The sequence below is a fragment of the Girardinichthys multiradiatus genome, chromosome 11 (genome assembly GCF_021462225.1).
Source record: "Girardinichthys multiradiatus isolate DD_20200921_A chromosome 11, DD_fGirMul_XY1, whole genome shotgun sequence".
Lineage (NCBI taxonomy): Eukaryota > Metazoa > Chordata > Actinopteri > Cyprinodontiformes > Goodeidae > Girardinichthys > Girardinichthys multiradiatus.
The window spans coordinates 9,614,950-9,637,482 of record NC_061804.1 but is presented as its reverse complement, the minus strand read 5'-3'; the positions used below and the strand labels follow the sequence as shown (position 1 = coordinate 9,637,482).

At 39.3% G+C, this 22,533-nt stretch overlaps 1 protein-coding gene across 1 annotated transcript in view; it reads left to right on the top strand.

Annotated features, from left to right (window-relative positions):
• Positions 1 to 22,533, top strand: part of LOC124876627 (unconventional myosin-VIIa-like) — a 75,738-nt gene that overhangs the window by 30,131 nt on the left and 23,074 nt on the right. The window contains exons 16-28 of the mRNA XM_047379556.1: positions 343 to 449; positions 2,600 to 2,737; positions 4,453 to 4,611; positions 4,961 to 5,053; positions 5,880 to 5,974; positions 6,246 to 6,330; positions 6,581 to 6,799; positions 10,166 to 10,483; positions 15,013 to 15,222; positions 16,901 to 17,077; positions 17,170 to 17,259; positions 17,567 to 17,697; positions 19,544 to 19,670. Of these exons, the coding sequence (XP_047235512.1) occupies positions 343 to 449; positions 2,600 to 2,737; positions 4,453 to 4,611; positions 4,961 to 5,053; positions 5,880 to 5,974; positions 6,246 to 6,330; positions 6,581 to 6,799; positions 10,166 to 10,483; positions 15,013 to 15,222; positions 16,901 to 17,077; positions 17,170 to 17,259; positions 17,567 to 17,697; positions 19,544 to 19,670 (1,949 nt within the window). The remainder of the gene's footprint in view (positions 1 to 342; positions 450 to 2,599; positions 2,738 to 4,452; positions 4,612 to 4,960; positions 5,054 to 5,879; positions 5,975 to 6,245; positions 6,331 to 6,580; positions 6,800 to 10,165; positions 10,484 to 15,012; positions 15,223 to 16,900; positions 17,078 to 17,169; positions 17,260 to 17,566; positions 17,698 to 19,543; positions 19,671 to 22,533) is intronic.

The following is a 22,533-nucleotide window of genomic DNA, read 5'->3' as shown; positions in this document are numbered from 1 at the left end:
TTTAATGCATTTTTCTGAATTCAATACAAGTCAAATGGAGGTTTGAGACATGAGCTTCAATGCAAAATGAAGATAATCATGTAATTACTTGGATTATAACCTGTGACCTCCATCTATGAACCTGCTTAGAATAAAACTGAATGATTGACTGAATTGGTCAATATTGGAATCAGCAAATCAAACCTCAGAGGAAACCGGGAATCTTTCAGAGCAGATTTACCAGAAAATCTGCACAAAGTTTAATCTCAATCTTTGTCCAGATTGTCCTTGTGTGAAGCTTCTGTCCGGTCCAAATGAGTCAACCGGACCCTCACAGGATTTCCCCTTTGATTCATCTCTCAGGATTTCTGGAGAAAAACCGCGACAGCCTTCACACCGACATCATCCAGCTCGTCCACTCGTCCAAGAACAAGTTTATCAAGCAGATCTTCCAGGCTGATGTTGCTATGGTGAGGCCAACAAACACAGAAACACATTTCTATGTTTCTTCTCTGTTGTTGTGCAGTTTAAGGTGATGACGGGTGGCTTCACCACCTCAGAACCTCCACTCACTCTTGTGTTTCCTCTGTGTTTTTACTTTAAACATCAGTTTCTCTGTGGCTATCAGCAGCCCAGCACCCCCACTCCCAAGGTAAAACAGAAAAACGTTGGTGTCTGTGTTTGCTTAACTGTAGCCAAAGTTTGCCAACGTGACTAGCAGCCTCCCCATCCATTCGTCAGCCTTTTTTCTCCACAGGAGAACAGTTTATTGTTGCAGGAAACAGCCAGCATGTAGAGAAGTGAGAAAAACCTCAAACATGGTGGATCGCTAAACTGTAGCAATTGTTGACTTATCTAAATTCTCTTTTTAAGGAAAAACTTAATGAAAAGGAAAGGAGAGGATTATGTTAGATAAATATGTTTATACTCATATTACCAAGTTATTTAGAAATTGAATCTTGTTATTAGAAGAATTAATTTTTATTTTATGAATATTCACACTGATATATCTCAAAAATGTATTACACGAAATAAGAAACATGAACATAAACAAATATAAATTGAACTAGTTAAAGAGGAATTATGAATGAAATATTAATGATTATTCAGAATATCATTAGCTGAATAAAGATTTAACTTTATCAAAAGTCTCTCTGTTTTTACACATAATTTGGATTCTAAGTACCTGAATTAAATCTGAGAGAATTCGAAGGAGGAAGGAATACGAGGTCCGGCAAGTTCTGACGCCAGAAAACAGAATACCTACAGCTGGGTAAGACAGCAACCTGTTTTCTCAGAACCAATATGGCTTTCTGACCCGGCCTCCATCTGGTCTGGGCCCTCTCTCACTCAGCCGGAGGGAATGCCAGCCCAAGTCTGTGGGTTCTGGGATACAGTCTGGATGTCTTGGTGGTTCCTCTCTCTGGGATTCGTACACAAATTATGACCCCTTCAAAAATATTAACTTGGTAGATTGTCTCTATGCCAGGTGCATGAAGATAAAACAAAAACAAAGCTGGCTGAAGGTTTGGACTCTAACTATTATTGTCCCTGTCGGCGCACAATGCCAAACCAGTCATGTCTGTAAATGGACATCTGCAAAGACTCCTAGGGGACCTTGGTGGGCGAGTATCAGAGAAAAGCACATCCAGATGAGATTCAGAGTTTTCCACTTAGCCTTGGATAGTTTCATAGACATTGCATTTTGACCATTGCAGGTGGAATAAAAGATAATTTCAGCTCAGTGTAAGACATGATGAATGCCTTTTGTACAGTTTTGGTCATTTGTGTGAGCTGTATATGCATTACTATGCAAACTAACACATTTCTGAGCATCTACAATTCTACACTGATAAATGGAAATGTAACTGGGGCAGCATAGGAACACCTGTAGGGTTTGAAGAAATCGTAGCTTTAAAAAAAGTACCAGATGTGTTGTGAATTTTTCTTGTCTCCTGATTTTCTTTGTGTCACAGTAACGTGTGCACCCTGCCTTGTGTAGTGTATTGTACACAATGTGTGTTAAAGTAGTGAATCACCTGAGAAATGTGTGAAAACTAATAATTTCATGCAAAAAATTGTTAAAACAGTAGCAGAAACATGGTTTCAGTTAAGTGTTATGTTGGTAAGCTGAATCATTTACAGCATCCTCACACTCATTGGCTTGCCACTCTTTAAAAGGTGTAAAAGATCTGGTTGATATAAGGGGACGTTTTCACTGCACTGAATGTTTTATTGAGAAGGGTATAAGGGCAAAGAGTGATAAACTTTCTCCATGAATGTATTCAGTGTTTCTAAGCCCTGGCAGTGATAACAACTATGTGTATTTTTATTTTTTGTTGTACACTGCCTGAACATCCAAGCTTCTCAGCTTCTTTTTCACTTTGACCCAATTAAATTGGCTTTACATTATGACAAATCCTTCTACATTTTTTGTCAGATTCAGTCTTTTTAGATAGATATAAATCAGTTTCATTTTGGTATTTTATTTTGATTTTCTTTAAAACATAAAACTTTTATGTTCTTTCTTGCATTAATCTACAGTGTATTTTGTAATAAAGTAGTATGAAATATTTATTTAAAATGGTCTTTATAGCAATTTGTTTGACTGTATTTTTAGGGTGTGGAAACAAGAAAGCGTTCTCCAACTCTGAGCAGCCAGTTCAAACGTTCCCTGGAGATGCTGATGAGGACGCTCAGCGTGTGCCAGCCGTTCTTCGTTCGCTGCATAAAACCCAACAAGTCCAAGAAACCCATGGTGAGAGTCTTTTGAGTGTCCAACTGGTGACTAGTGGCCATGCTGATGGCGTTTTTGATTAAATGCAGGCTCATTATATCTATTCTGTATGATTGATGAGTTAATTTCCTATCTAAAGTGCTGATTGACTCAAAATGTAAAATTCTGACATACAGAAGTATAATCACTGAAAGATATAATCGCATATTACATGAACTTAGAATGAAATAGCATTTGACCTTGAATAAACTGCCAGTTTGAGCAAACATGGTAAAACAGTGACCACAGAGGCAGGTACTACAGACAGAGAGGTCTCTGATATTAGGCTAAACTAAGTAAGGATCAAACTCTCAGTATAGTAGCCCCTTAAATGTCATTGGTTATCTGTTTCGAGACTTCTAAGTGTAAAAAGGCAAATGTATCTTGAAAGGAAAATTTAGATTATCATAGTTGTTAGGAATTTGCAAATAAATGATGCCTGTATCAGATTAAAACTCAGTTTTATCCTACAAAAAGCAATTGCTCTGTCATTTGCATGCTGGTGTAATAAACATCCTATCTGAACCAAATTCTGCTTTAACATCTGATTTCTTTTTTTCTTCCCCTGCAAGTGGAACATTTTTCTTAGACTTGTGCCTCCAAGGATGTTTTACCACTTCACTGTCTGTTATTTTACAATATTTCCAATAACAATTAATCTGAACTGTCGCTATGTAACGCTCTCTAGCTCCTTCTAAATTTTTTATGTTAATTAATTTTTAGGAGTTCACAAAGTACATCCATTTTCATTCTTTCCAAAAGTTTTTGGCTCAATTAATAAATCTAGGTTTAATCTTTTAAAATGCTGCTTGTTAGCCTAGCTTAGATCTAACGGCTAGCCTCGCTCTAACAAAATTAATCTGAAAACATTAAAAATAACTTAATTAAAACTATAGCCTGAAAATTTGAAGCTCTGATGTTACACGTCTTTCTGTTCAAAACATTGGCACAATAAATATTCAAATCTTGTTTTATATAAATGCAATGTTTGAAAATTCAGCTTTTTAGCCTAGCGTAGCTCTAATGGTGGGCCTCACTCTATCAGTTCTTAAACAGAATTTATCTGAAAGTTTTAAAGATAACAGAACTAAAACAACTAAATAATAATTTTAAAATGTTGTGTTACACTTATTTTCATAACTTTGGCACATTAAATTAAAATCTTGTTTTTACAAATGCTATGTTTGAAAATGCAACTTGTTAGCTAAGCTTTACTTTAACTGCTAACCTCGCGCAATCAGTTCCTAAACAAAATCTATCTATAAGCTTTAAAGGTGGCTGAATCAAAGCAATAGACTGAAAATTGTACGCTGTGATGTTATAAACAAAAATAACAAAAAGCTGCCGGTAAAACTGTTTATGGCTAATCCCATCATTATTTTCATCTGCCTAAAAAGATCTCATGTATTCATCATACAACTGTTATTATTAGTTGAACTGTAGAAAATGTGTTAATTTATTTATTGTTGCAGAGAATCAGGGAAAATATCAATCTTTGCATTTTCCAGGGGTTGTAGTATTTTTGTGCTGCATTTTGAGTCTTCATATTTGCCGTAATGCAAACAAATATTTCCAGGAATAAATCATTAATGAAAAAATAAACAATAAAAATCAGACATGGCAACATTCGTAGTTTAGTATTAGTAATTATTTAGTTGCTAATGATGAGTCATTTGTTTCTGTGTTATTTTTCTTAGTTATTTGACAGAGAGCTGTGTATCCGCCAGCTGCGCTACTCCGGGATGATGGAGACCATCCGGATTAGGAGAGCAGGTTATCCCATCAGATACACCTTTGGCGAATTCGTGGATCGATATCGAGTCCTGATGCCTGGAATCAAACCTGCTCACCTACAGGTAAACAGTATAATCTTTTTTGTTTCTTTTCTTTTTTTATCATTTCTTTGTGCACACTGTTGAATGGATACATCAGTGTTCGCCGGACCTAAAAATATTCCTGATAGATTTTATTTTGATATTGACCTTTAGATTCAATGTTGGGATGAAATGTTTTGGTTTTGGTTTTTTTTTTTTCAGTGAAACAGAACCAGGGTTTTACTAGTTTTACTAACCTGTGACATATTCTGATTTTATTAAAACATTTTCCTAATGCAGACTTTATTAAATTTTCCCGACCTTGATTACTTTATTTATCTTCTAGTCCTTACTTTCACCGACTATTTAATTATTATTTTTTCCCATTCAGGAGGACCTGAAGGGAACCTGTCAGCAGATAGTCTCAGTCCGGCTGGGAAAACAGGAAGACTGGCAGATTGGAAAAACAAAGATTTTCTTAAAGGTTTGTTTTCCCATGTTAACAGTTTTAATTAAAGAAATAAGATGTTAGGTACAAACAGTTCAGCAAGTTACAGCATTGAAAATGTTAATAAAGATTAATGTGATTTGCAATGTCTCTTTCTCAGGAAATGTTGTACTTGGTCCATCATAAATTCATCTATATTGTTTCATTAGTTGCTTAACTGTAAACAAAAGAAAAATTACCTTGTGTTGATTATCTTGATTTGTTTTTGATGGTTTTAGAACCCTGAATTTTTGGGAACATAAAACCTTCCTGAAATGCTGATTATAAGTTTGTTTAACAGGAGAGAAGTTTGAATGAAATTTGACTTTAATAGTTTATCTATTTGGAGTTTCGCACGTGACTTTGTGCCCTGAAAATGGTTTTTATAGGGGAGAAACCTTATTTCAACAAAACAAACACTTCATACACATTGGATGTTACATAATTTCTAATCTGAATTCTGTTCTGTGGGCCTTTATTTTGTAACATTTTCTTATTCATTTTGCAGTTTACACAGAAAATGGGAAAATATTTATTCTAAAGTCATCTTAAACGGATATTAGTTGAAAATCTGTAGTAGTTTTTTTCTCAGCAGGTTAGGTACATTTTACCTAAAAGGTACAGATTTGTTTGTTCCCACATTTGGAGAAAAAATGATGGATTCAGAATAACTTCCCAGATCCTTTAGACAGTCAGTAAACATTAATAAACACATCCTATTATCTTCATTATATTATTTTAATTGTACTTTTTATTATACTTTTTCTGTGAAGTCCTGGTAATGTTTTGTTCTTCCTCACTTCCCACTCTGTTTTCCCATCAGGACCACCATGACATGCAGCTGGAGATTGAGAGAGATAAAGCCATCACTGATAAAGTTATCCTCATCCAGAAATCTGTGCGTGGACTGAAAGCGAGGTATGTAAATGAATCATGGAAGCTGTGTGTTCTAACACATGTTTTTAATTTCTCTTCACAACATTTCAAGATTTGGGGCATAAGACATATGTTCAAAAAACAGATATCTGAGTTTATCCTTTATTATTAAAACATTTACCTGGAACTCTGCCAAAAGTCTGATTTAAAAAAAAGTTTGATACAAGTTATTAAAAGTCCTCCTTCAGCTTTAAAGAAGTGTTTTTAGATTCTGGAGTTGTGGTTTAATGTGTGGATTCTGTTTCTTTCACAGGACAAACTTTATCCGACTCAGGAGCGCTGTGGTTTTTATTCAGAAGGTTTGGAGGGGTTATATGAGCAGGAAGAATTACCATATTGTGAGTGATTTTAATTCTTGGACAGTTACTTTTGTTTGTCTGGATTGAAATGTTCTCAAATTCAGTCAGACTAAGCATGATTTATTTTAAAAGTTTGGAGAACAATGAGAATAAAGTGGCAATTCCTAAATTATCACGTGTTGAATCTGAAAACTTTCATCAGTCCATATGAAATAATCAGCTATAAACCTGATTAATTAAATAAACAAGGTTCAACAACTGAGTTTTGGAATAAATTTTTCTCCTTCAGATGAAGTCGGGCTTCATTCGCCTTCAGGCGGTCTGCAGGTCCAGGAAGTACTACCGAAGTTACCGGATCACTCGCCGCCGCATCACTCTCATCCAAGCCCGCTGCAGAGGCTTCCTGATCCGGCTGGCCTTCTGGAGACGTCTCCAAGCCGTGTTGACCATCCAGGCCTACACCAGAGGCATGATAGCCAGACGCCTCTGCCAGAGGCTCAGGGCCGAGGTAAATGGTTACTATGTTTACTACTGCTACCTGCATCTCATTGACGTGCCAGAAAGAGAGAGAGACTGGTTGTGAGGGCAAACTGGGAGGCACAGATATGAAAGATGGTGGTGTGAGGGAGTGCCTGTTAAGAGTGTATTTATGCTGGGCCATTATTAGATGCAACTTTGATTCAGGTTATATTTATATACATTTATCCCAGCATTAAAGCAGAAATATTCAGAGGCCTATGTGAACGCTACCCTTGCCTAAACATATCAGCCATTTTGTTTGGATTTAACCTTCCTTGTTTCCTGGAGTTTTTTCATTTTGGACCAATGCTGCTGCTGTTGCTGCCAACACACCAGGCTTTCTGCAGCAAGAAAGTCCAGAACAGGTGCTTCAATAGAGCCATTCATGCTGTGTTTATATATATTTGCCAAATATTTTATTTCAGTTTTAACTGCTGAAGCTATGTCTTGATAAATTGAATAAAAGATCACCTAATCCCTGTAAGACTTACAGGTTTTATTTCTATAGTAACTACTGCTTCATATGTAATGTTATTAAAGTGAGATTAATTCATATCTGGAGAAACATAAAAAAAACAGTTATTAAAAAGACAAAAGTTTCTTTGATTGTTTGTTTGGTCCAATTTACTTAATAATCGCTCTTTCTGGTTAACTCTGACTGTGTCCACTAAGTGCATTAATCATGTTTTATTCACCTACTAATTCATTAACATGTTGTTTAGATGGACCAAGTAGTAGAAATTATTCAAGATCAAGTGCCACTAAGGAGAAAAGAGTATTATGCATGTGCAGAGCATGTCTAAATCCCTGCTTAAAACTGTCTTTCCAGCTACAACTGATGTTTTGTATGAGGGGTCAAGGTTACAAAAATTAACTTAAAATGAATTGAAGGTGTGAAATACTGAACAAGGTAAAAGTGAGTGCTGTAAAAACCAACATGTGATTAATTTCACCTCTGTGAAAATTAGAATCTTTGAATTTGGAGGTTATTAAAATGATAACATGGTAAATATTAATGTTATAAATATTAAGGTTATCAAATATAGCGTTGCCTGTTTTCATTCACAGCCTTGATTTTAGCCCCTCCATTTTTACCACTTCAGTTTTATCGTTCACAGTGTAATTTTTGTTACTTCCGGTAGATCTGAATACGGCAGCAGCCCCGGCGCGACACTTTTACCATATTCAGTATTTCACACCTTCAATTCATTTCAAGTTTATTTTTGTTACTTTGACCCCTCATAGTTTTGAAGGGAAAAGGTTGGAGCTACATATTGTTTCATTTTTAGTGTTCACATTTGTTTTATGTTTTTTTTGTATTTACGTTGATTCATTTTGTTTTATTCTTATTTGCTTCCTCATCCTCATGTGTTGCCCTTGGAAACGTGATGTCAGAAAGCAGACCTAATATCACTTACGGGCCTTAAATGATTCTGCTCTGTTCTGTTTGTGAAACAAATAAAAGTTTTTTTTGAAAAAGAAAAGGTAAACAATTTACCACATTGGTGTTTATTTACTGTTAATCTAGAATAAGATTCAACTGCTGAGGTTTGTAGGCAGAATAGGTTAATATCAGAGTTGATTCCCTCCAGATTATAACAAAATAAAAGCCATGAGTTGAATCAGCTACACTGGGACTTCACAAGGTTGAATTAACTCCATTGATTCTGCTGCAAAACTCAAGAGTGGCTCCTAATAAACTTATAAAGAGGTCAGAAATTATTCCTACATCGTTTTCTTCTAGGAAAAATAGGAAAATGTCTTCTCTTGTTTAATCTTTTACTATAAATATTGTAGATGTGTAGTTTTTGTTTATTTGAACTTCATAATTAAAACAAATTTTTTAATAATTAAAAGTAAAACTAGGCTAAAAATCTTCCAAAAATTGCATTGAATATTTTGTTGGAAATATTTCAAAACAATTTGATATTATTATACATAAAATAAGCAACAAGCTTTGAATAAATCATGAAACACCTGAATTATTTTTTATCATAATTGTAGAAGTTTAGCTCTGCTCTGCAGTTGAATTCTTCCTAAACCTCAGCAACAGTTGTACTGACTCTCTCCTCATACAACAGTATTATTTTCTTGATCTTTAGCTGTAAAGTTTCCTCTTATCTGCACAGCTGTAGTTTTAAGCAGAATGTCCATCTTCTTCCCTCCCTGTTGGTTGGAGTAAGGGGGAGTCAGGTTTAGCCTAAACCGGCTCAGTTATGGTTGAGGTGCAAACACACCCTCCATTTCTGCTACCTGTATGACCCCTTCTCTTTTCCAATGGTTATAATCAGTTTGACAGAGGGAGGTATTCCAATCATTGTGGTTTTTAGTATAACAAAGACCATCAGTGGGACCCTTTGTGGGGTTCCTTGAGACGACATTGTTGTAAATAAGCGCTGTTTAACTAAATAATCTGAACTGAAACTATCTGTGTAGTTATGCTGCTATAGGCTTAGGCTGCTGGAGGACATAACGACCACTTTCACCCTCTTCGCTACATTCTCACACTACTCTCCAATTTTGCATTGTTTGCTGTTATTTCAGCTTTTAACCTTGTTCTCTCTTTTCTCTTCCTAGAAGCTACACCTGGCCTGGCTCTGTGTCTACCTGTGACACCTTTCTGGAGAGGGGAATCGTCCGAGCTTCTGCTGGCAACAACTTAATGCTCACCTTCTACCACATAGCCCTGTCTTTTAGTGTTTAACCCTTTCTCTCTCCTAGACATGGAAATTGACTGAGCTTTTACTGTGACTAACTCTATGTGCTCCCTTTCAGACTCTAACCTTGAAAACTGGCTCAGAGTTTATCTGTTCTTTCTTTCTAGGTGAAACGACTAAAGGAGCTACATCCATTAACATTTACTTTTCCTTCCCATAGAAAGTACTCCTGGATCAGTGCTTCTTTGTTCTCTTTGTGTCTCTGTTCTGTTCTCTCAAACCCCCAGTCAGTCGTGGCAGATGGCCGCTCACACTGACACTGGTTCTGCTGGAGGTTTCTTCCTGTTAAAATGGAGTTTTTTCTCTCCACTGTCGCTACATGCATGCTCAGTATGAGGGATTGCTGCAAAGTCAACACCAGTGACTGTCCACTGTCTCTACATGCTCATCCAGGAGGAGTGAATGCTGCAAGTCACTGACTGGATGCAATCTGCTGGGTTTCCTTAGATAGAAAAACTTTTTATCCAATTTGAATAAATAACTGAATCTGACTGAACTGTTCAATGATTAGGATTAATTGGAATGCATGAACCTGACTGTTGTGAAGTGCCTTGAGACAACATGTGTTGTGAATTGGCTCTATATAAATAAACTGAATTGAACTGAATTGAATTGAATTCTGTTTTCCCACCTTAAAGCGGCAGCGGCGCCTAGAAGCCGAACGGCAACGCCTTGCCGAGGAGGAGCAGCTGCGGAACCAGATGACGGTTCGGCGGGCCAAGGTCGAGGCCGAGAGGAAACATCAGGAGCGTCTCTTCCAGCTGGTCCAGCAGCAGGAGGAGCAGGAGAGGGAGGAGAAGGAGGAGGCGAGGAGGAAGAAGGAGCTGCTGGAGCAGATGGAACGGGAGAAGGAGCAGCCCGTCGACCACTCCGACATGGTGGACCGAATGTTTGGTTTCCTCGGGGACTCGGGATCTTTACCAAACCAGGATGGGCAGGCACCAGCTGGGTTTGAAGTATGTGTTTATGGTTTTTTATAAAGTAACTGAATTTGAAGAAAGTAACAGCCAAATTAAAACATTGAAATACAAAGAAATGTAACATCACAGCTTCTTCTTAAGCAGGAGAGAGAAGGTTTCTTCCTTTAATTCACATGTGATGCCGCCTCCATAAAACATCGTAAACATACATAAAGCAAACACAAAACTTTGCTTTATGTTTCCTTGAACTTGCTGACCCTGGCAAAAAACACAGTCTGATGCATTGTACCAGATTATAGCGTTTTGCTAGTTCACATCTGCGGTCTCTTGGCAGGTCAAGATGAGAAAAGAAAGCTGGAAAACAGTAAAGAATAAAGATAAGTTTTGTTTTTTTTTAATTACAGAAGAACCATAATCCAGCAAGAGCATTACATTCATGTATTGTCCTACCAAACTGTGAGACCCACAACACCAAACATGGTCAGTGCTTTATAAACAAATCAGATCATTTAAAAGTCCACCTAATGTCTAACAGGAATAAAGTGAAGGGACGCTAAAAAACCGGACCGGTTCCTGGAACCAGTATAAGGTCAGAGAGCAGAGTTCTACACAAGCTGTAGACATAAGAAAAGAGAATTACTGATTCATGTTTCAGCTTTTTTAAGCTATCCCGTATCTGCTGAGTTCAGACAGTCTTGCAGCAATTTTGCCGTAAACACCCTCAATCCAGACCAGGACCTTTTTATCCAGGAAAAGGTAGACCCGGAAAATTGAAATTACTCAAGTGAAACTGTGTTGAAACACAGAGAGGGCTTTCAAAATTAACTGTCCTCATGCCCTCAATAGATGGGGTGGATTTAAGTTTAGAGATGTTTTGGAGTTGTAAGAAACTTTTTATGCTTTTCACCGCGGAAGGGGTTCTCAAATTTGGGATGCAAGAGTTACATGGTGTCCAGAGGGTCTAAAAATTACCATATCAGACTTAGTATGACCTGTGCAGAAGTTGATGACATGCTGAGGCAGTAATTTAGGTATTTGATTCAGCCATGTTGGAGCCTTGAAGCATTTTGAAGTTGGCCCCAACATGGATTCCTGAGGAACTCCACAAATAATAAGGGCTTTTCCCTTTTCAACAGAGAAGGATCTGTCAAATAAATATGTAAACAGCGGCAAGACAACATTCTGAATCTGGACCAATTCCTGGAGACCACATAGGAGCAAAGCGTGATCAACCGCATCAAGGTCAACGCTGAGCGCTAATAAAATTTTAAAAATACATTTATCACGGTCTGACAAAAGCAGCTAAACAAGATGTGCTAAAAGTTTTAGAAGGGATTGGCCATTAATTTAAAATATTTGTATTCAAAACCATGTTACATCAACCATGTTTCTGAAGTAAAGCTGCTGTTCAGAACAGAACCTGTGTGCATGAAAGTCTTGCAGCTTAGTGGAAACACAATCATTTTCATTATTTAAGATAACCAGCATACAAAGATCAAAGTTCATTTAAAATGGTTGGGAAAATAAACATTAAAGCAGGATTTAAAAAAATAATTATATACAGAGAGGATCTTATCAAGGAGCCAGACTGGACTGAGGCTGATTAGTTAAGTGAAAGCAGGTGTTCAAACTGAGGCTCAGGTGAGTGGACAGGACTTAAAATACAACATTTTTGTCTGGTAAGTTGTAGAAATAATTTTCCAAAGTTGCTTCTTAATTGATTTCAGCGCTTAAGTTGAAAATGTTGATGTAAAGATATAAAAGTAAATAGGACTTTGTTTTATTATTACATTTTATTTGGATTTGAAATACCTTCATATATGATATCAGTTGTATTTGTTTTAATCCATATTATATGCATTTGCTTTGTTACACAGTAAATGTTTAAAGTTTTCTTTTTATTTGTTTTCATGGGGTTTGTCCAGAAGAAATTTTGCTTGTAATGTTTTTTATTTTTAGTATGATTAAATGCTTAAAACCTTAAAAGAACAATGCTGCAGAAAAATTAAGTGTATCAATATTTAAATGATATATGACTGGAAAAAGCAGAAAAAGTCATCATATGGCACAAAAACTAAACTTATAAAGTATCATAGAAGTATTTGGAGTGAAAATATTAGATATTTACTTAAATGTAATAGAATCATTTCTTACAAGTTTTAAAGATATTTTATGGCCTATTTTGTGTCTACTTTTTAGACAAAAAGTCAAACTATCATTGAGGAGATTATTAAATAAAAAGATATACCTGTCATGGTATGTAAGAGGTAGTGAGTTTATAAATAAAGTTATGCTCCCCCATCCAGCCAATTAACGCTTCTGGGTGAAAATCAATATTATTCATTATGAGAAACTTTAATTGTTTTAAGATGACTTGGATTTGGTGTATAATGGTTTTCTACCAGGGGCTGGCCCAGGACATGCTGGAGGGACTATGTCTCTCGGCTGGCCCGGGAACGCCTTGGGTGACCCGGTCCTGGATAAAGCGGAAGACGACGAGTACGAGTGTTTTTCTACTTAATCTATTAAGTTTTAATGCTTTTTACACTATCAATACTTAACCAAATTGAGCTGTAAAATGGGGACATTTTCTTAAACTTCACAAAGTTCTGTGTGATTCTGCAGAAACCAGGAAAAACATACAGTACATTTAGTGGCTGGTTCTGAACACACTCAGCAATCCGGTACGAGTAAAGTGCTCAACGTTTTAAAATGTCTTCACTCAACTACAGGGGTTGGACAATGAAAGTGAAACACCTGTCATTTTAGTGTGGAAGGTTTCATGGCTAAATTGGACCAGCCTGGTAGCCAGTCTTCATTGATTGCACATTGCACCAGTAAGAGCAGAGTTTGAAGGTTCAATTAGCAGGGTAAGAGCACAGTTTTGCTCAAAATATTGAAATGCACACAACATTATGGGTGACATACCAGAGTTCAAAAGAGGACAAATTGTTGGTGCACGTCTTGCTGGCGCATCTGTGACCAAGACAGCAAGTCTTTGTGATGTATCAAGAGCCACGGTATCCAGGGTAATGTCAGCATACCACCAAGAAGGACGTACCACATCCAACAGGATTAACTGTGGACGCAAGAGGAAGCTGTCTGAAAGGGATGTTCAGGTGCTAACCCGGATTGTATACAAAAAACATAAAACCACGGCTGCCCAAATCACGGCAGAATTAAATGTGCACCTCAACTCTCCTGTTTCCACCAGAACTGTCCGTCGGGAGCTCCACAGGGTCAATATACACGGCCGGGCTGCTATAGCCAAACCTTTGGTCACTCATGCCAAAGCCAAACGTCGGTTTCAATGGTGCAAGGAGCGCAAATCTTGGGCTGTGGACAATGTGAAACATGTATTGTTCTCTGATTAGTCCACCTTTACTGTTTTCCCCACATCCAATAGAGTTATGGTGTGGAGAAGCCCCAAAGAAGCGTACCACCCAGACTGTTGCATGCCCAGAGTGAAGCATGGGGGTGGATCAGTGATGGTTTGGGCTGCCATATCATGGCATTCCCTTGGCCCAATACTTGTGCTAGATGGGCGCGTCACTGCCAAGGACTACCGAACCATTCTTGAGGACCATGTGCATCCAATGGTTCAAACATTGTATCCTGAAGGCGGTGCCGTGTATCAGGATGACAATGCACCAATACACACAGTAAGACTGGTGAAAGATTGGTTTGATGAACATGAAAGTGAAGTTGAACAACTCCCATGGCCTGCACAGTCACCAGATCTAAATATTATTGAGTCACTTTGGGGTGTTTCGGAGGAGCGAGTCAGGAAACGTTTTCCTCCACCAGTATCACGTAGTGACCAGACCACTATCCTGCAAGAAGAATGGCTTAAAATCCCTCTGACCACTGTGCAGGACTTGTATATGTCATTCCCAAGATGAATTGATGCTGTATTGGCTGCAAAAGGAGGCCCTACACCATACTAATAAATTATTGTGGTCTAAAACCAGGTGTTTCAGTTTCATTGTCCAACCCCTGTAAGTTCATTAACACTTTATATGTTAGCAGATTGTTCTAAATAGTTTAATGTAAAAACAAACATTTAAATACAATCTTTCAAATGATGCCCAGATCCTGTATCGAGGTTAGAAGTAAATGTTACAGCCTTCTGAAGTCACGCACACCGAATCTTATAAGGGCCTAAAAGGAGCAAGTGCTAACATACCATGTAAGATTTTTGTTATTATAGATATACTTGCATGTCTTGGTTAGTTGAAAACAATCATAAAATACCAAATAGAATAAAACTGTAATAAAAATAAATAAAACAGAGACGAGTTTAGATTTCTAAGAACGGTTTAGCGTCTCATAATCAGCCAAAGACCAGGGAGCAGAGATGAGTTTTTAACAGATGCTTAAATGATTCTTTGCTCTGATTGGTGCTGACATGTGGAGGTAAAGGTGTTCCAGATCCAGGTTGTTCCTTCATTGGACCAAAAAATCAATGTTCTGCCATAGTAGCATACATATCTAAGTATTAAAGTCGTGTTTCCGATCTCCTGATCACTCTGAATGTAATCTCCCGATTTGTTGTGTTCCTTCAGGATTTGGAACAAACTCCTTGCGGCGAGGAAGTAGAAGAAGAGATGCTGAATGAAGCTCCACCGTTACCCGAGGAGGAGGACGAAGACTTGTCCGAGTACAAGTTCTCCAAGTTCGCTGCCACCTACTTCCAGGGTCTTTCCACTCACACCTACATCAGACGGCCGCTGAAACAACCTCTGCTGTTTCACGAGGATGAAGGAGACCAGCTGGTGAGGTCCAAACATCACGTTTAATTTTAAGTTCTGCTGGCATCCGTGTTTGGATCCAGGATAGGTTGGAACAGTATGGGTACTTCTGGTATGCATTAAACATTTATTCAGATAAAGACTTGCTCTTCAGTGTCCTTGGTTTTACCCGTTTAAGTTCACATTTCACTTATTGTTGATCATACCCATTAGTTCTTTTATTGTTTTAATTTTTTTTTGTTATCTGTTTATTAGGACACTTATTTCTTCTCAGTTTATTTTGCAAAACATTTTTTGTGAATTTTGCACCTCTTATAAAACACGGTTTTAGGCAAGATCTGTGTGAACAGAATAACCGGAGACTAGAAACCATGATAAAATGGTGCCTTTTTAAATTAGCACCGCTCTAGCTATGCACAGGTGGGAATCCTTTTAAATTTAGGTGTTTTATTGTCTCCTACAGACTCTAAATTGGTTTTCAAGTCTTTTTCAATCTAGGATTTAATACAAAAAATGTTTGAATATCAGAAATGCTGGTGCATCTCAATAAAGAAGCTGTAAAATATGGTGATTTAATTTCTTATTATTTCTGATGATTGTGGGTTACAGCTGGAAAAAAAAATTCAGAGTCTCAGAAAATGTTACATAAGACCAAAAGGTCTTATGTAAAAAGGTTTATTATTAAAAAACCTAATTGGAAAGAAATCATGTGGTAGAGAAGGGTGCAGAAGCAACAGGAGCATGGCTTCTATAACCACGGGGAAGAACACTGACTGACAGCTCCCCAACAGACAGCCACTGACACCTTCCACAAAAGCTCATTGCTGAAGGAGCTGGCTGTTCACAGTGCTTTATTCAAGCATTTAAAAGGAAAGTTTGGTGAAAGGAAAAAGTGTGATTAGAAAATTTGACATAGTAGAGTAGCTGTAAGCTGTTATCAAAATTAACACTTGAACTACAGTACCGACCAAAGGTTTGGACACACCTTCTCATTCAAAGAGTTTTCTTTATTTTCATGACTATGAATATTGTAGCTTCACACTGAAGGCATCAAAACTATGAATTAACACATGTGGAATTATATACTGAACAAAAAAGTGTGAAAGTGTGATTACTGCGGAGCAGTAATCAAAGCAAAAGGTGGCTACTTTGAAGAACCTAGAATATAAGACATATTTTCAGTTGTTTCACACTTTTTTGTTCAGTATATAATTCCACATGTTTTAATTCATAGTTTTGATGCCTTCAGTGTGAAGCTACAATATTCATAGTCATGAAAATAAAGAAAACTCTTTGAATGAGAAGGTGTGTCCAAACCTTTGGTCTGTACTGTATATGTCAGAAGGCTCTAGAGAAAATGATCTGAACTGTTCCTTAGTGATCCAAAGTGTATTTTCAGGCTGGCTACCTCCATGTGTCACTGCATTGATGCAGTAGTTCATGCACAAGGAACCTCAACATAGTATCGAGTGTACACTGTAAAATACTTCTCAGTATTGCTGCTGGAGTACCACACTGAGATCCAGAGCATCAACACACTCTCCATCAAAGCTCTGCTGAATGTTGTGAGGATGCTGGTAGGGAGTGATATTTGTTTCAGTTCAGTGTAGTCTCTGTTGGGTCTGTGTCACTATCCCTGTGGTGTTCTCAGACCAACAAGTCATCAGAGATCTAACTAAAACCTCTTTTCCGTGTTTTCCAGGCTGCCTTGGCGGTGTGGATCACCGTGTTGAGATTCATGGGCGACCTGGTGGAGCCAAAATGCCAAATGGTCCTCATTGACGGCACCGAGAAGATTCCCGTCATGACCAAGATCTACGAAACCCTCGGCAAGAGGACCTACAAGAGGGAGCTGCAGGAACTGCAGGTGGAAGGAGAGGTGAGATGATGCTGGTCAGGGCATCCAACATTTTAATTAATGTCTGGTTTCTGAGGATATGGAAGAGACTTCATCCATGTTTGTCTCTACAGAACAGCTCCATAGATTCTCAGAAGAGGAACAGTGTCAGACATAAACTGGTGTCTCTAACTCTGAAGAGGAAATCAAAGATAACAGAAGAGGTGAGGCTCAAATTATAGTGAGAGCAGCTGATAAAATACCTAACATTTAAACATCTTGTTCACACTTACAGACTTTATTAGTCAATTCAGAAGTAAAATCTGCAGAAACCTTAATAGAATGTCTTTGTTTTATAGTTATCCATTTCTTTTATATAATAATTCTCTGTAAATACTTTATATTCACCTTTTTTCCTCCAGTAAAAGTCTTTAGCAACTTTATTTGCAGCATCTCAAAGCTTTTAAGCTTTACGTTTTTCCTGCACAAAACACGTCATAGTATATAAAATCCTTTTATCATCTGTGGTAGGTCACCAGGCGGCTCACAGAGGGTGCGGACTACAGCCTTCAGGGGAACAGCATGCTAGAGGATCGACCCACCTCCAACCTGGAGAAACTTCACTTCATCATTGGAAACGGCATCTTAAGACCAGCCCTCAGGTTCGCAGCTCTGATTCAAAGCCTTGGTGGTGTCAATATGTAGCTGCTGTTTGATTTTGTTGGGAAAACCAAACAACTGCCGTCTTTATTTGGAGAATGAGGTCTGGAAAGGTCATCAGATTATTAAAATCTGTTCCTGGATTATTTAGTTTTAACTGTGGGTTTCCCTCCTGGACCTGTTACCTCTGAGACATGATCACGGGGAGAGAGGGAGGGAGGGATGCATCCATCCATCCATCCATCCAGTGTATAATGGGTGGAGATATTAGGATGTTTACTTTCTGTCTGTTTGATCTGATTATGTTCAAACAGGACACATTTGAGAATTTCACTGTTTTGTATGTGAAAACTTTTTTCTTCATATTTCTCACATATATATATATATATATACAGGGGTTGGACAATAAAACTGAAACACTTGGTTTTAGACCACAATAACTTATTAGTATGGTGTAGGGCCTCCTTTTGCGGCCAATACAGCGTCAATTCGTCTTGGGAATGACATATACAAGTCCTGCACAGTGGTCAGAGGGATTTTAAGCCATTCTTCTTGCAGGATAGTGGCCAGGTCACTACGTGATACTGGTGGAGGAAAACGTTTCCTGACTCGCTCCTCCAAACCACCCCGAAGTGGGTCAATAATATTTAGATCTGGTGACTGTGCAGGCCATGGGAGATGTTCAACTTCACTTTCATGTTCATCAAACCAATCTTTCACCAGTCTTGCTGTGTGTATTGGTGCATTGTCATCCTGATACATGGCACCGCCTTCAGGATACAATGTTTGAATCATTGGATGCACATGGTCCAAAAGAATGGTTCGGTAGCCCTTGGCAGTGACGCACCCATCTAGCACAAGTATTGGGCCAAGGGAATGCCATGATATGGCAGCCCAAACCATCACTGATCCACCCCCATGCTTCACTCTGGGCATGCAACAGTCTGGGTGGTATGCTTCTTTGGGGCTTCTCCACACCGTAACTCCCGGATGTGGGGAAAACAGTAAAGGTGGACTCATCAGAGAACAATACATGTTTCACATTGTCCACAGCCCAAGATTTGCACGCCTTGCACCATTGAAACCGACGTTTGGCATTGCCATGAGTGACCAAAGGTTTGGCTATAGCAGTCCGGCCGTGTATATTGACCCTGTGGAGCTCCTGACGGACAGTTCTGGTGGAAACAGGAGAGTTGAGGTGCACATTTAATTCTGCCGTGATTTGGGCAGCCGTGGTTTTATGTTTTTTGGATACAATCCAGGTTAGCACCCGAATATCCCTTTCAGACAGCTTCCTCTTGCGTCCACAGTTAATCCTGTTGGATGTGGTTCGTCCTTCTTGGTGGTATGCTGACATTACTCTGGATACCGTGGCTCTTGATACATCACAAAGACTTGCTGTCTTGGTCACAGATGCGCCAGCAAGACGTGCACCAACAATTTGTCCTCTTTTGAACTCTGGTATGTCACCCATAATGTTGTGTGCATTTCAATATTTTGAGCAAAACTGTGCTCTCACCCTGCTAATTGAACCTTCACACTCTGCTCTTACTGGTGCAATGTGCAATCAATGAAGACTGGCTACCAGGCTGGTCCAATTTAGCCATGAAACCTCCCACAATAAAATGACAGGTGTTTCAGTTTCATTGTCCAACCCCTGTATATCTATATATATATATATATAAATTAAACATATTTTTTCTTTACATTTTTTTCTTTTATTTTTTTGTGGTGATCTAGATTTGTTTAAACAGAAAATGATATTTATTGGACAACTGAAATCTTTCAATTAACGTTGGGTTCTCTGTGTTTGGGTGTATTCATTGTTAACCTGCTCCTCTGTTTCAGGGATGAGATCTACTGTCAGATCTGCAAACAGCTCACCCAGAACCCGTCCAAGAGCAGTCACGCCCGAGGATGGATCCTGCTATCTCTTTGTGTCGGCTGCTTCGCTCCCTCAGAGAAGTTTCTCAAAGTATGAAGTACAAAATGCAGTTTTCAAATGATGATTTTATTTATTAAGGGATAAAATCTATCCAAACCAACCTGAACCTAAGTGATAAATAAGTGCCCATAAGACCGGTTGTTCTATCCTTGCCATAATCCATTTATAATAACTGACATAATCATTTAAATTACTGTGGAGGAATAATGACCCACTCTTCTTTGCAGAATTGCTTACATTCAGCAACACTGGAGGGCTGTGTAGGATAAACAGCCTGTTTATGGTCACACCACAGCATCTACATTGGTTTTACATTCACCGGCCACTTTATTAGGTACACCTTGCTAGTACCGGGTTGGACCCCCTTTTGCCTTCAGAACTGTCTTAATCCTTGGTGGCATAGATTCAACAAGGTAATGGAAACATTCCTCAAGAGAGTTTGGTCCATATTAACATGATAGCATCACACAGATGCTGCAGATTTATCGGCTGCATCCATGATGAGAATCTCCCGTTCCACCACATCCCAAAGATGCTCTATTGGATTGAGATCTGGTGACTATGGAGACCATATGACCACAGTGAACTCATTGTCATGTTCAAGAAACCAGTCTGAGATGATTCGTGCTTTATGACATGGCGCGTCATCCTGCTGGAAGTAACCATCAGAAGATGGGTACACTGTGGTCATAAAGTGATGGACATGGTCAGCAACAATACTCAGGTAGGCTGTGGCGTTGATATGATGCTCAATTGGTACTAAGGGGCCCAAAGTGTGCCAAGAAAATATCTCCCACACCATTACACCACCACCACCAGCCTGAACCATTGATACAAGGCAGGATGGATCCATGCTTTCATGTTGTTGACGTCAAATTCTGATCCTGCCGTCTGAATGTTGCAGCAGAAATCGAGACTCATCAGACCAGGCAACGTTGTTGCATTCTTCTATTGTCCAATTTTAGTGAGCCTGTGTGAATTGTAGCCTCAGTTTCCTGTTCTTAGCTGACAGCTGGCACCAGGTGTGGTCTTCTGCTGCTGTAGCCCATCCGCCTCAAGGTTTCAACGTGTTGTGCGTTCAGAGATGCTCTTCTGCATGCATTGGTTGTAACAATTGGTTATTTGAGGTACTGTTGCCTTTCTATCAGCTTGAACCAGTCTGGCCATTCTCCTCTGACCTCTGACATCAACAAGGCATTTACGCCCACAGAACTGCCGCTCACTGGATATTTTCGCTTTTTCGGACCATTCTCTGTAAACCCTAGAGATGGTAGTGCGTGAAAATCCCAGTAGATCAGCAGTTTCTGAAATACTCAGACCAGCCCGTCTGGCACCAACAACCATGCCTCGTTCAAAGTCACTTAAATCACTTTTCTCCCCCATTCTGATGCTCGGTTTGAACTGCAGCAGATCGTCTTGACCATGTTTACACGCCTACATGCATTGAGTTGCTGCCATGTGATTGGCTGATTAGAAATTTGCGTTAATGAGCAGTTGGATAGGTGTACCTAATAAAGTGGCCGGTGAGTATATGTCAGGACTTTGACTAGACCACTCCAAAACAGCAGAGCTTTAGATGTTCCGGGCTCTTCTGTGACCTCTTTTATGAGTCATTCAGGAACTCTTGGAGTAATTTTGGTGGGCCGGCCCCTCTTGGAAAGGTCCACCACGTTTTCACAATGTTTTCTCCATTTGTGGATAATGGCTGAAACATGTCGGTGAATGCGTATATCATCGGTTCTTGATTTTCTTTAGATACAGCGGTGATGTATTGCTTTCTGCAATGTTTTAGCTTACTTCATGCTGTAAGACAGCTCCTATTTAAGGAATTTCCTCATTCTATAAGTCTGATAGTAATCAAAACTGGTTGTGGTTTGTAAAATTTTACCAAAAATGTTGCAAATCAGTTAATTCATAATTTAACAAGTGGGTCAATTATATTTTCAACTTGTTCCTGGTTAGTTTGGAGCTTTTTCCCCTTAATAAATTAATTTATCATTTAAAAAATATATATTTAGGTGTGGGACTCCTGAGGTGGCTGCCGGTTGGCCTCGAAGCGACTCTGGCAAACCGTCCAGCGCCTCAGGAGGGGGAAGCAGAACTTCGCCAACACTGTTTATAGTGGGGGTGGGAGGCTGCTGACCTCAACTGGGGACATTGTAGGGCGGTGGAAGGAGTACTTCGAGGATCTTCTCAATCCTGCCATCACGCATTCCCTGGTGGAAACAGAGGCTGGGGACTCGGGGTTGGACTCTTTCATCGCCCAGGCTGAAGTCACCGAGGTGGTTAAAAAGCTCCGCGGTGGCAAGGCTTCGGGGGTGGATGAGATCCGCCCTGAGTACCTCAAGTCTCTGGATGTTGTGAGGCTGTCAAGGTTGATACGCCTCTTCAACATTGCGTGGCGGTCGGGGACAGTACCTCTGGATTAGCAGACCTACATGAGAAGGGTGACCGAAGGTGTGTTCCAACTACAGGGGGATCACACTCCTCAGCCTCCCTGGTAAGGCCTACGCCAGGGTATTGGAGAGGAGAGTCCGACCGATAGTCGAACCTCGGCTTCAGGAGGAGCAGTGTGGTTTTCGTCCCTGCCGTGGAAAACTGGACCAGCTCTATACTCTCTACAGGGTGCTCGAGGGTTCATGGGAGTTTGCCCAACCGGTTCACATGTGTTTTGTGGACCTGAAGAAAGCATTCGACTGTGTCCCTTGTGATGCCCTGTGGGGGGTGCTCCAGGAGTATGGAATCGGGGGCCCTTTATTAGGGGCCATCCGGTCCCTGTACGAGCGGAGCAGGAGTTTGGTTCGTATTGCTGGCACTAAGTTGGACCTGTTCCCGATGCATGTTGGACTCTGGCAGGGCTGCCCTTTGTCACCGGTCCTGTTCATAACTTTTA